This window comes from Schistocerca americana, chromosome 1 (genome assembly GCF_021461395.2).
Source record: "Schistocerca americana isolate TAMUIC-IGC-003095 chromosome 1, iqSchAmer2.1, whole genome shotgun sequence".
Classification (NCBI taxonomy): domain Eukaryota; kingdom Metazoa; phylum Arthropoda; class Insecta; order Orthoptera; family Acrididae; genus Schistocerca; species Schistocerca americana.
In genome coordinates this window covers 1060324389-1060338243 of record NC_060119.1, presented here as the reverse complement: position 1 = coordinate 1060338243, position 13855 = coordinate 1060324389, and the positions used below count along the sequence as shown (strand labels likewise).

The following is a 13855-nucleotide window of genomic DNA, read 5'->3' as shown; positions in this document are numbered from 1 at the left end:
GTGTGAAGTGTGAATGCTGCTTCACATGTACATGTATGCTCTATGTTCCTATGCTCTAGCCAGAAATAGCACAAAAGTTGATGCATGTGATTGTTACTAGCAGTTACTGGTACGAATGCTGTAGTTTCTCACAATTCCTTGAGATGACTAGTTGTTGAATAAAACACATGAATCATACACTTTCTCCATTTAATCAACATATACAAACAAAAATTGAAGGCTCTCTGGGTGAAGTTGATGTAATCTCCAAAACCATCCACTGTCAATCACTGATTTTTGTGTCTTAGTGCTTCCCTTGGTTCCACCAATGTGCACAGACAGCTGTTGTGGTTGTGGAGATGAGTGTTTGATGTGCTCACCATCAGATAGTGGTGGTCATCAGGACATATTGTTTCTTTTACATCCATTTCTTTTAATTAAAAGAGAAATTAGCAGAAAAAATTAAAGATTTTTCTATAACATTTAGGCTACGAGCTTTTACGTATGGTCTAGAATACAACATGTGAACGTAGATATCACAATGATTTTCACTCTGTCAAAATCATCTTAACTGACAATATGTGCACTGTAGTGAAGACAGAGGAACACCTCATCAGAAAAAAGTGTCTGCTTATAGTGAGACACTACATTAAAAAATTCAAAAAAATAAAAAAACAATGGCTGTGCAACCAGACAATTTTGGTAAACAGAAACAAAGATACAGGTCAACAAACTTATCAGCGAATACCGAATATGATATCTGTGGCAGAAAAAGCATTTAAACCCATCAATACAATGATGAACCCATACAAAAGTGTAAATTTCCCAACAGATCTCTTAAATTTGCTCAATTTTCGCAATACGCTCTGGCAAAAAAAGTTTCTAAACCTTGTAATGGAAACAGAAATATTAAACAAGGGAAAATCCAAGATGGAATGAAACAATATTATGAGAAGGAAAGTTGCTACTCACCCTACAACGGAGATCGTAAGTCGCAGATAGGCATAATTAAAAGACTCTCACAATCATAGCTTTCGACCATTATGGCCTCTGTTAACAAGACACACACACACAGAGACAGAGAGAGAGAGAGAGAGAGAGAGAGAGAGAGAGAGAGAGAGAGAGAGAGAGAAAACGCAACTCACACACGCGACTGCAGTCTCAGGCAACTAAAACCACACTGAGAGCAGCAGCACCAGTGCATGATGGGAGTGGCGATTGGATGGGGGTAAGGAGGAGGCTCCGGCAGGGAGGGTGAGGGATAGTATGGTGGGGGTGGTGGACAGTGAAGTGCTGCAGGTTAGACAGAGGGGACGAGTGAGGTTGTGAGGTGGGGATGGGGGAAGGAGGGGGGGGGGGGGGGGAGTAGCGAAAAAGGAGAGAAATAGAGAGAAATAAATAAAAAAATAATAAAAGAAAGAAAAGACTGGGTGTGGTGGTAGAATGACGGCTGTGCAGTGTTGGAATGGGAACAGGGAAGGGGCTGGATGGGTGAGGTCAGTGACTAACGAAGGTTGAGGCCAGGACGGTTACGGGAACATAGGATGTATCGCAGGGAAAGCTCCCACCTGCGCAATTCAGAAAAGGTGGTGTTGATGGGAAGGATCCATATGGCACAGACTGTGAAGCAGTTGTTGAAATGAAGGATATCATGTTTGACAGTGTGTTCAGCAACAGAGTGGTCCACTTGTTTCTTGGCCACAGTTTGTCAGTGGCCATTCATGTGGACAGACAGGTTGTTGGTTGTCATGCCTACATAGAATGCAGCATAGTGTTTGCAGCTTAGCTTGTAGACCACTTGTCTGGTTTCACAGGTATCCCTGCCTTTGAAGGTATAGGTGATGTTAATGGCCAGACTGGAGTAGGTGGTGGTGGGAAGATGTATGGGATAGACCTTGCATCTAGGTCTGTTACAGGGGTATGAGCCATGAGGTAAGAGATTGGGAGCAGAGGTTGAGCAAGGATGGACAAGTACAGGGTGGCGCAGATGGATCGGGTGGTTTTGAAGTGGACTGTACGTCTGGAGGGGGGGAGCCAGGTGTTCGGCGACTTCGTCCTGTGGTGGGGGGGGACGGGAAGTTTCAGTTGCAGGCTGGCAGTCAGTCGCGATGGCTACGTGGTCCGTTGAGCATCGTGTTTTCGCAGTGGAAGAGTTCATACGCAATAACGAGTCAATTGTTGCTGTGACGCGTGCCTTTCGCCGGCGTTTCAACATCCCACCTCGCGGTAGTGTTCCTAAGCGAGATACGATATTGAGTTGGGTGCATAATTTCCGCACTACTGGTTCATGTGCTCCAAAATGGACGCCTAGACCGCCAACAATAACAACGCCTGAGAACGTGGAGCGTGTGAGACGCGATGTCACTGCGAGCCCACGTCGATCAACGAGACGTCGTGCTCAAGCTCTTGGAATGTCACGTCGGAGCCTTCAAAGGATTCTTAACGAAGAACTGAAATTCCACCCCTATAAAATCCTGTTGGTACAGAAGATTCTCCCAACAGACCATCTTCAAAGGCTTCAGTTTAGCCAACAGATGTTGGAGTTATTGGAAGATGTAAACCTGATTATCATGATGTCTGACGAGGCTCACTTTCACATTAACGGATACGTAAACAAGCAAAATTGCCGTTACTGGGCCGACACTAACCCAAGAGATCTACACCAACGGCCCCTCCATAGTGACAAAGTGACGGTTTGGTGTGGGGTTTCTAAGGTAGGGATAATTGGTCCTTACTTTTTTGAAAATGAAAGGGAGCAGGCGGTTACTGTTAATTCGCAGCGTTATGTGAACATGATTGAAGATTTTCTTCTCCCACAACTTGAAGAGAACAATTACGACATGGGCAATATGTGGTTCCAACAAGACGGGGCAACTGCACATACCGCTAGGATATCAATGCAAGCTGTACGCGCTCTGTTCCCTGGCCGTTTGATTTCCCGTAATGGAGATGTCCATTGGCCCCCTCGCTCGCCGGACCTCACGGTATGTGACTTTTTCTTATGGGGCTATTTAAAAGCAAGGGTCTACATGAACAAACCCCGGACCATTCAGGAGTTGAAGGCAGCAATTCACACCGAAATCACATCAATTCCTGGTGATGTGCTTGAGCGGGCAATGCGGAACGTTAAGGACCGACTCCAAGAATGCGTCGCTCGAGAAGGAGGGCATTTGATGGATGTAATTTTTAAAAACTAACATTACTATTTTTTTGTTAATAAACTTCCATTGTAACTACACGTTTTGCACTTTATTTCAATCGAATACCTTTACAATTGACAGTTTGACAAGTATTTTAAAACCACCCGATCCATCTGCGCCACCCTGTATATTGTGTAGGTTCAGTGGACAGCGGAATACCACTGTGGGAGGGGTGGGAAGGATAATGGGCAGGACATTTCTCATTTCAGGGCACAACAAACAGTGGAAAGAAACAAGTGGACCACCCTCTTGCTGAACACACTGCCAAACATGGTATCCTTCATTTCAATGACTGCTTCACAGTCTGTGTAATATGGATCCTCCCCACTAAAACCAGATTTTATGAATTGCGCAAATGGGAACTTTCTCTGCAATACATCCTATGTTCCCATAACCTTCCTGGCCTCAACCTTCGTTAGTTGATGTCCTCACCCATCCAGCCCTTCCCTGTTCCCATTCCAGCACTACACAGCCGTCATTCCACCACTCACCCTGTCTTTTAATTCCTCTCCTTTTCCACTACTTCCCGTCCCCATCTCTCCTGCCCTCAGTCTTACATGCAGCACCTTGCTGTCCGCCACCCCCACCATACTATCCCTCACCCTCCCCACTCCAGCCTCCTCCTTACCCCTCACCCAGTTGCCACTCCCATCATGCACTGGTGCTGCTGCTTGCAGTGTGGTTTCAGTTGCCTGAGACTGCAGTTTTTTGTGTGTGTGCATGTGTGTGTGTGTGTGTGTGTGTGTGTGTGTGTAATGTTGTTGATGAAGGCCATAACGGCCGAAAGCTATAATTGTGAGAGTCTTTTTGTTGTGCCTATCTGCGACTCAGCACCTCCGCTATATGGTGAGTAGCAACTTTTCTTCTCATAATACTGAAGCAGAAATATTAATCAGAAAAGGAAAATGCAGGTCAGTGTTCATACCATTAATTACATTCATTTCAACTAACTTATCATTCACCCTTAAGACTTTCCAGTTTCCAGTAAGGTCAACATATAGTATTCTCACATGGAAAACTACAGGAAGTTTGTTCGAGAACCATTAAAAGCAAAAAAGAAAATTTAATTTATAAGAATATACTTTGAAGAAGTCAGATTCTATACAAATGAAATGATTAACTGCATATTGCTTCCCAATTTATAAAATGAATAGAAAAAAGAGCAATTGCAGTATGTCATTTTCCAACTAGTAACTAAAGAAATCAGCCAAATAGAGCATGACTGCAGATACTGTGAAATCATGAGGTGTGTAAAAACAAAAATGACTGTAATAACTTTCTCCAAAACATTACAGAAATACAACTGTCTATGTCAATCGCATGTGACACTGTGCTATTGAAGCAGACTAAGGCAGGTAAGTCCTAACGTCTAATGTCTCTGTGGAGTGTCACTACTTTCAACCCAAACTCATCATCATGATACTGATAGGTCTATCAGTGAAAGCCCAAATTGACAAGAGCTTTTCAGTGACATTTTAGCAGATATAGACTGTGACACTCAGATGTTTAGGATGGGTGGTAGGGACAGAGCATCGAGTGACATTATACTGAGTGCACTATCCGAAAATTACCTCGAGCAATTAAACAGAGAACCGACTCGTGGAGATAACATCTTGGACCTACTGATAACAAACAGACCCGAACTTTTCGACTCTGTATGTACAGAACAGGGAATCAGTGATCATAAGGCCGTTGCAGCATCCCTGAATATGGAAGTTAATAGGAATATAAAAAAAGGGAGGAAGGTTTATCTGTTTAGCAAGAGTAATAGAAGGCAGATTTCAGACTACCTAACAGATCAAAACGAAAATTTCTGTTCCGACACTGACAATGTTGAGTGTTTATGGAAAAAGTTCAAGGCAATCGTAAAATGCGTTTTAGACAGGTACGTGCCGAGTAAAACTGTGAGGGACGGGAAAAACCCACCGTGGTACAACAACAAAGTTAGGAAACTACTGTGAAAGCAAAGAGAGCTCCACTCCAAGTTTAAATGCAGCCAAAACCTCTCAGACAAACAGAAGCTAAACGATGTCAAAGTTAGCGTAAGGAGGGCTATGCGTGAAGCGTTCAGTGAATTCGAAAGTAAAATTCTATGTACCGACTTGACAGAAAATCCTAGGAAGTTCTGGTCTTACGTTAAATCAGTAAGTGGCTCGAAACAGCATATCCAGACACTACGGGATGATGATGGCATTGAAACAGAGGATGACACGCGTAAAGCTGAAATACTAAATACCTTTTTCCAAAGCTGTTTCACAGAGGAAGACCGCACTGCAGTTCCTTCTCTAAATCCTCGCACAAACGAAAAAATGGCTGACATCGGAATAAGTGTCCAAGGAATAGAAAAGCAACTGGAATCACTCAATAGAGGAAAGTCCACTGGACCTGACGGGATACCAATTCGATTCTACACAGAGTACGCGAAAGAACTTGCCCCCCTTCTAACAGCCGTGTACCGCAAGTCTCTAGAGGAACGGAGGGTTCCAAATGATTGGAAAAGAGCACAGATAGTCCCAGTCTTCAAGAAGGGTCGTCGAGCAGATGCGCAAAACTATAGACCTATATCTCTGACGTCGATCTGTTGTAGAATTTTAGAACATGTTTTTTGCTCGAGTATCATGTCATTTCTGGAAACCCAGAATCTACTATGTAGGAATCAACATGGATTCCGGAAACAGCGATCGTGTGAGACCCAACTCGCTTTATTTGTTCACGAGACCCAGAAAATATTAGATACAGGCTCCCAGGTAGATGCTATTTTTCTTGACTTCCGGAAGGCGTTCGATACAGTTCCGCACTGTCGCCTGATAAACAAAGTAAGAGCCTACGGAATATCAGACCAGCTGTGTGGCTGGATTGAAGAGTTTTTAGCAAACAGAACACAGCATGTTGTTATCAATGGAGAGACGTCTACAGACGTTAAAGTAACCTCTGGCGTGCCACAGGGGAGTGTTATGGGACCACTGCTTTTCACAATATATATAAATGACCTAATAGATAGTGTTGGAAGTTCCATGCGGCTTTTCGCGGATGATGCTGTAGTATACAGAGAAGTTGCAGCATTAGAAAATTGTAGCGAAATGCAGGAAGATCTGCAGCGGATAGGCACTTGGTGCAGGGAGTGGCAACTGACCCTTAACATAGACAAATGTAATGTATTGCGAATACATAGAAAGAAGGATCCTTTATTGTATGATTATATGATAGCGGAACAAACACTGGTAGCAGTTACTTCTGTAAAATATCTGGGAGTATGCGTGCGGAACGATTTGAAGTGGAATGATCATATAAAATTAATTGTTGGTAAGGCGGGTACCAGGTTGAGATTCATTGGGAGAGTGCTTAGAAAATGTAGTCCATCAACAAAGGAGGTGGCTTACAAAACACTCGTTCGACCTATACTTGAGTATGGCTCATCAGTGTGGCATCCGTACCAGATCGGGTTGATGGAGGAGATAGAGAAGATCCAAAGAAGAGCGGCGCGTTTCGTCACAGGGTTATTTGGTAACTGTGATAGCGTTACGGAGATGTTTAACAAACTCAAGTGGCAGACTCTGCAAGAGAGGCGCTCTGCATCGCGGTGTAGCTTGCTCGCCAGGTTTCGAGAGGGTGCGTTTCTGGATGAGGTATCGAATATATTGCTTTCCCCTACTTATACCTCCCGAGGAGATCACAAATGTAAAATTAGAGAGATTAGAGCGCGCACAGAGGCTTTCAGACAGTCGTTCTTCCCGCGAACCATACGCGACTGGAACAGGAAAGGGAGGTAATGACAGTGGCACGTAAAGTGCCCTCCGCCACACACCGTTGGGTGGCTTGCAGAGTATAAATGTAGATGTAGATGTAGATGTAATCCATATTCAAGGTAGGTTTTGAATACTACAGCAATGGGACTTTCAGGTTGGTTGGTTGGATTGGAGAAAGGACCAAACTACGCGGTCATCAGTCCCTTCGATCTTGGAATAACTAATACAGATAAAACCTCACACTATAAGAGGGAACTACAATGGCCATAAAATTACAAATTATTGACAGAGAAGGAAGAAGGCAGAAGAAGAGAGGAGGGAAGGAAAGTGACCAATGACAGGGACATGAAGGAAGAAGCACAGGTAGACACAGACCCCATAAAGAAAGGAGTGGGAGGGCAGAGGGCGGGGGTGAACCACCAAGCCCAGATGAAGCCAGTCCTATTGGTGCGAAGGGGGGAGCAAGACAGCCTGCCATCCCCTCCACCCACCAATAAGGTTGAAGGTCCCACCATTAAATAAACTGATAAACCACCCCCCCCCCACACACACACCACACACACACACACACACACACACACACACACACACACACACACACAAAATCACGAAGAAATTGTAAAACTATATCAGCCACTGAGGCATTTCAGCTAACGCCAGGGGGTAGCGAGTCAGGAAAGCTAAAAGTCCATCGCAGGGCGGCTAAGTCGGGACAGTCCAATATGGGGTCAACCCAGGGGGGGGGGGGGGGGGGCCTTACGATGGAGAAGATAACCGTGAGTCAGCCAAGTATGGCTGAAGCGGAGCCGGCGAAGAAAAACAGAGGCTTTACGAGAGGCCCGTAAGGGGGACTCCCACATAGTTGTAGAATCCTTTATTGCCCTGAGCTTGTTCAGCAAAGAAAGAGTGTGCCTTTCTGCATTCCGAAGTCCCAAAACCTGACAACATAGGGCCAAATGAAGGTCTATTACCGGAATGGCAACCGCAAGAGATGGCCCGTTAGTAGCCAATTTAGCCAGACGATCGGCAAGTTCATTGCCAGGGATCCCAACATGGCCTGGGTCCAAATGAAAACCACTGGGCATCCATGTTGATCAAGGAGAGAAAGGAAGTCCTGGACAGCTATGACCAACGGCTGGCGAGGGAAGCACTGGCCGATAGCTTGCAAACTGCTCAAGGAGTCACTACAGATAGTGAAGGACAGTCCTGAGCAGAAGCAGACATGGTCCAGTGCGCATGATGGCAACCAATTCTGCTGTAAAAACACTATAGCCATCTGGCAAGGAACAAAGTCCTGTGTGCCTCGCAGAGGTGTAAGCATAACTAGTGTGACCTGCAACCACGGAGCCATCAGTATAAATCACTTCTGAACCCTGGAATGAACTGAGGAGACAGTAGAATTGGTGGCAAAGGGCCTCCAGACGTAGAGAATACTTTTAATTGATGCAGAGATCAAGACAGAGCTGTGGCCAAGAGACGCACCACAGAGGGGTACATACGTGAGCAGAGAAAAGAGGCAGTAAAGGGAAGCACTGTAGCTCAGAAAAGAGCGACTGAATGCGGACAGCCATGGTAATCCTACATTGTGGCTGCCGCCGCAGGGAGGTTGATCTCCGTGTCTGGATAAAGGAGACCATAATTAGGATGCTTTGGGGTACAGCAAACGCAGAGCGCGTAAGATATCAGCTGCTGTTGGCGCAAAACTCGCAGCGGTTGAATCCCTGCCTCTGTGAGAAGGCTAATCACGCGGCTGGGGCTAGTCCGGAAGGCACCACTCACACGTCGTACCCACACATGGTGGATGGGGTCTAGTATATGCAATGTCAAAGGTGAAGCGAAACCACAGACAGGACTCCCCCGTAGTCCTAATGAGACTGGACAAGCACTTTGTACAATCTCAAGAGAATAGAGCGGTCTGCACCCCAGATGGTATTGCACAAACTTCTAAGAACATTGAGATACATGCAGGTCAAAGCAGACTGCAATGAGTTGTTGCTGATGAGCGAAAGCTGTCCGGATAACAGAAAGAGGACCAAGTTATCCACCATAGAGCGGCCACAGTGAAAACCACCTTGAGTTGATGACAAAAGGTCGTGGGGTTCAAGGATCCGAAACAGCCGCCGACACATCAGGCATTCAAGGAGCTTGCAGAAGGTGTTGGTAAGGCTAATTGGATGGTAGCTACCCAAGTGAAAAGGTGGTTTCCCAGGCTTCAACACCGAAATAACAATGGTGGTGGTGGTGGTGGTTAGTGTTTAACGTCCCGTCGACAACGAGGTCATTAGAGACGGAGCGCAAGCTCGGGTTAGGGAAGGATTGGGAAGGAAATCGGCCCTGCCCTTTCAAAGGAACCATCCCGGCATTTGCCTGAAACGATTTAGGGAAATCACAGAAAACCTAAATCAGGATGGCCGGAGACGGGATTGAACCGTCGTCCTCCCGAATGCGAGCCCAGTGTGTTAACCACTGCGCCACCTCGCTCGGTAATAACAATGCCTCCCTGCCACTGGGTAGTAAATACCCCCTCACTCCACAGATGGTTGAAAGTGTTGGAGCATTTGGTTATGTATCCGATCTGGTCCAGGAGCCGTGTCAGGACAAAGGGAGAGAGCGCTGGCGAATTCCCACTCGCTAAATGGGGCATTATAAGGCTCCAAGCAGCAAGAAACACAGACAAAGGCAGTCGTTCTGAGCCCTCTTTCAGAAGGAGGAACGTGGGTGGATACTGAGTTGATGCAGAGGCTTGGGCAAAGTGTTGAGGGAAATGCTCTGCGACAAAGTTCAGATGGGTAAAGACAACACCATGCACAAAAAATCCTGCAACACTGGTGGGAGGACAATGGCCAAAAATTCGCTTGAGTTTCACCCAGACTTGTGAAGAGGGTGTGTGTGGTCCTATGGCAGCCACATATAGTTCCCAGCAAAACCGTTTCTGAAATCTGATTAGGTAACGAGCCCAGGTGCGGAATCATTTAAAGACCAGAAGGAGACAATTAGAAGGGTGCCGCTTGAAGCGTTGAAGAGCACCAAGTGACCATCTTCCACCAAGGGGAACTCAAGGAAGAAGGGATGGCTGAAACAGCTGTGGAAAAAATGGCAGCAGTCAGAGTCTGTGTAGACTCATCAATATAACTGTGATAGTACAGGGGGGATGGTAGCAGAGGAGAAGGCACCACAATCAGCTTTAGAGCAGGCTCACCTAAGAGGGTGACATAGCGAGATATACTGAAGGAAGTTCAAAACAATCGGGTAATGATTGCTGTCAGATAAGTCATCATGGACACCCCACTGAATGGAGGGAAGAAGACCGGGACTGCAGATGGAGAGGTCAATGGCAGAGAAAGTACCGCATACCACACTAAAGTGTGTGGGAGTGCCAGTGTTTAGGAGACAGAGGTCAAGCCCTGCCAGAACAGCTTCAAATGTCCTGCCCAGGGCATTTGTTGTGTGACCACCCCAAAGAAGGTTGTGGGCATTAAAGTCCCCCAGAGGCAGGAGGGGAGAAGGGAGTTGTTGAAGAAGGGTGGTTAGGGCAAGGGATGGGGGCAGCCTGTCAGGCGGGAGGTAGGGATTACAGACTGTGATTGGAGTGTCCAGATGGGCAATTGCTACCAGAATGGTATGGAGGGGAACTCATTTACTAACAATGTCCTTGCAGATCAAGGTGCAAAGACCACCGGAAGCCCATAAGGGGCCAATTCGGTTTCGACAGCGTGGAACCCACAAAGAGTGGTTGAGTAAGAACTGACAAAATGGGATGGGGTAATGTCTATACAGGTGGGGTCAGACTCTGTTGGTTCATTGGCTGGAGAAGAGAAAGGCGGCACCCCAGGGAGTACCGGAGGGGCCTTGCTCTTGTTCTTGTGCTTCTGCTTCTTCTCTTGTGAAGGTAAGGAAGGGCAGACCGCAAAGAGGCCAGGCACGGAATTACACCTGGCAATGTTGGCACCCACCGGCCGCAGATAGCACAGCCGATGTGGAGCTGTAGATTGCCTTTCAGAGGGGTGCCGGGAAGAGGAGTCCTGGAAGGGAGCTCCAGTACTGGCAGCTGCCGAAGAAGTGGGGCGCTCCTCCAAACCATAAGCATTTCAAGCATCTCTTTGGTGGTGGAATGTAGGGTTTTACATCACACCGATACACCATCACCTTTACCTCCTCTGGGTGGGTACCCCCTTGAAGGCCAGGATAATGGTGTGATTGTTTTTAGGGCCTTGCTGTACACGGCAACTAAATAGGACTCCTCGCTCCTTGAGGTTTGCATGGAGCTCCTCGTCAGTTTGGAGAAGAAGATCCCCTGGAAAATGATGGCCTGTACCGAGTTCAAAGATTGGTGGGGTGCGATGGAGACTGGGATGTCACCAAGATGGTCTCAAGCATGCACGACTTCAGATTGGGCAGCAGAAGATGTCTTTATGAGCAAAGAATTGGACTGCATTTTACTCATGAATTCCACTTTGCAATACGTATCTTTAATTGTCTCCACGAAAAACAAAGGCCTGGTCACGGCAAAAGTTTCACCATCTGTCCTGGTACAAACCAGGTACCAAAGGAAAGGTTTCAACCCAAGCCAGCGAGCTTGACCCTCTTCCCAGGAGGTGGCCTGGGAGGGGAAGGCTGAAGGATCAGAACAAGGAGTGGCATGTCTTCTATCACTCTTAGAGACGGCTACAGAATGGCCACGATGTTGAAGCTTTTGTCGTTTCATGTACAAGGCATCCACCCTAGTACCACCCACTCCGACCAGGGGCTCGCCCCATGGGTGCCACCCAGCACAGCAAGGGTCGTCTGGCACGGCGACCATTGCTGGGAGTTCAGATCCCCCAAACTGATGAGCATCGACTCCTTGACATACACGAGGTGTTAACAGCTCAGGCACTAGCAGTGTGATCCCTGGGATGTCAGGGGGGTCAGCCAAGTGGGTACTTAACAGCCCCCCCCACACGGACTGGCTACTGTGTCGGTGACCTAATAGGAAGGGGGCCAGGGAGCAAGGGGAAAGGGAGGGGAGGCGGAGAGTAGCCTGCACAATGGAAACAAGGTTGGGAGTTCATCTCCAAATGGCTCATACCGAAAGAAAAACGTTTGAAATGGAGGTCAAACCCCAGGGGGCCAAAAACACCAAAAAGGAGATGGAAACCACAAACTAAACAATAGCACATACCAAAACAAAGCAGGGAGGATAGTCAGGTCGATATAAAGAAGTCCACCAAGAGGGAAAGGAGGGGGCAGGGAGAAAGGAGGAAGAACAGGGAAGGAGAGGAACAGGGGCAGTAATGCAGTGTGGAGAAAGGAAGGAAACTGCAATAGCTCAGGGCCCCGTGCACGCCACACACATACCAACAAAAGGGACTGTGGGCCCCCTAGGGAGATAGGACTTTCAGGATGAAACCAATAAACAAAGATGAAAAAAGGCAATCATACACCTACATTTGAATAAAGTGTGGCACATTCACACACACAACAGCAAAGAGATTTATACTGCTTTTGCGCCAATGCTTTTCCTAGCGTCAATATACACTCCCACCGAAACAACCCCAGACACGTGAAGCCAAACTGCTGCTTGTGTGTGGTTGCTCAGGTTGACAGAAGCTGATGGAGAGAAGAGGCATGTGGCAAGTCTAAAGTGGTTACATGCTCAAAGTATGAAGAGGTCGGGAGCTAACGAGAGACACTAGATAGCTGGTTATCATTGGAAATAACAAAATAAGGACCACAGAGATAACATTCATAAGACTGACAGAGGAGGGGAGGATTTTGAGGGAATATGAAGTACGAGTTTTGGACGGATGAGAGTGGTTTCGAAAATGACTTGAAAAGTGAGGATAAAGGTATTGGAGGGAAAAGAGAAGTATGCATTAAAGCCAGTGGGGGATTGGGATGGGCTGTTTTGGGCGAGGAGACCAGACAGTGAGGTCATCGGTCTCGACAGATTAGGAAAGGATGGGGAAGGAAGTCGGCCGGGCCCTTTCAATGGAACCATCCCAGCATTTGCCTGGAGCGATTTAGGGAAATCACGGAAAACCTAAATCAAGATGACTGGACGCGGGACTGAACCGTCATCCTCCCACTGCACCACTTCGCTCGGTAAAGCCAGTGGGATTGTGAGAACTGTGGACATCTTCGAAGGACAATTTTGAACTGAAGTATGAAATAATCAATGGGATTTGCAACTTATATTGGCATGGCCATATCACACTGTGAACCTTACTCTTTGCAAATATAAGGCCAGTGTCTCAACCACTGTCACTCTTCACTGTGAATAATTTATTTCTCCCTCTCTGGGAGGCTGTGAAACAACTATAGTATGGTGATCCTTAAGTGCACTGAAATAAGAAGTCCTCTCCTCCCAAATATTAGATTTTTTCCTTATGACTGCACCACATATAGTGGTTCAAGAATATTATTTTAATTCTGGATGGAGTAGTACATAAAATAAGGGAAAGGCAACCAATCACATAAAATGGATCAATGCGATGAGCACAATAATACATAATGGAAAACAGCATTCACTCCAGCTTTTGAACAACAGCTGCTTTTTCAACAAATTGTACACACTTTCAAATGCACAATCACACAAACTACTTTCACTACATGCCGTTTTGAGAGTCCCGTACAATTTTCCAATGAAAACTGAATTGAAATATACTCACTGTGTACACATTATTTTTTCTTTATACAGCAAGAACCGGTCTAAAGCCTTCTTGTAATTATCTTCATAATACTGAAACAGATAAGATACATAATATTAATTAACAGGAACACCTCACTGAACACACAATACAACTGTCAATTGCTGAAAACAACTAGAAAAACCATTTTTCTGGTCCCCCTGCACTTCCCCTCTCTTTGCTGATAGCTTTGCTTTACATGTTTTGGCTTTGAAAACAAGTAATCAAGCTCACTTCTTCACCTTTATAAGGCTTACTTTCA

The 13855-nt window shown here is 46.2% G+C and overlaps 1 protein-coding gene across 3 annotated transcripts in view; it reads right to left on the bottom strand.

Moving 5' to 3' along the window:
• Positions 1-13855, bottom strand: part of LOC124617258 — a 303970-nt gene that overhangs the window by 260466 nt on the left and 29649 nt on the right. For all 3 annotated transcript variants that reach the window (XM_047145250.1, XM_047145253.1, XM_047145251.1), the window contains exon 2: positions 13576-13646. In XM_047145250.1, coding sequence (XP_047001206.1) covers positions 13576-13646 — 71 coding nt within the window. The remainder of the gene's footprint in view (positions 1-13575; positions 13647-13855) is intronic.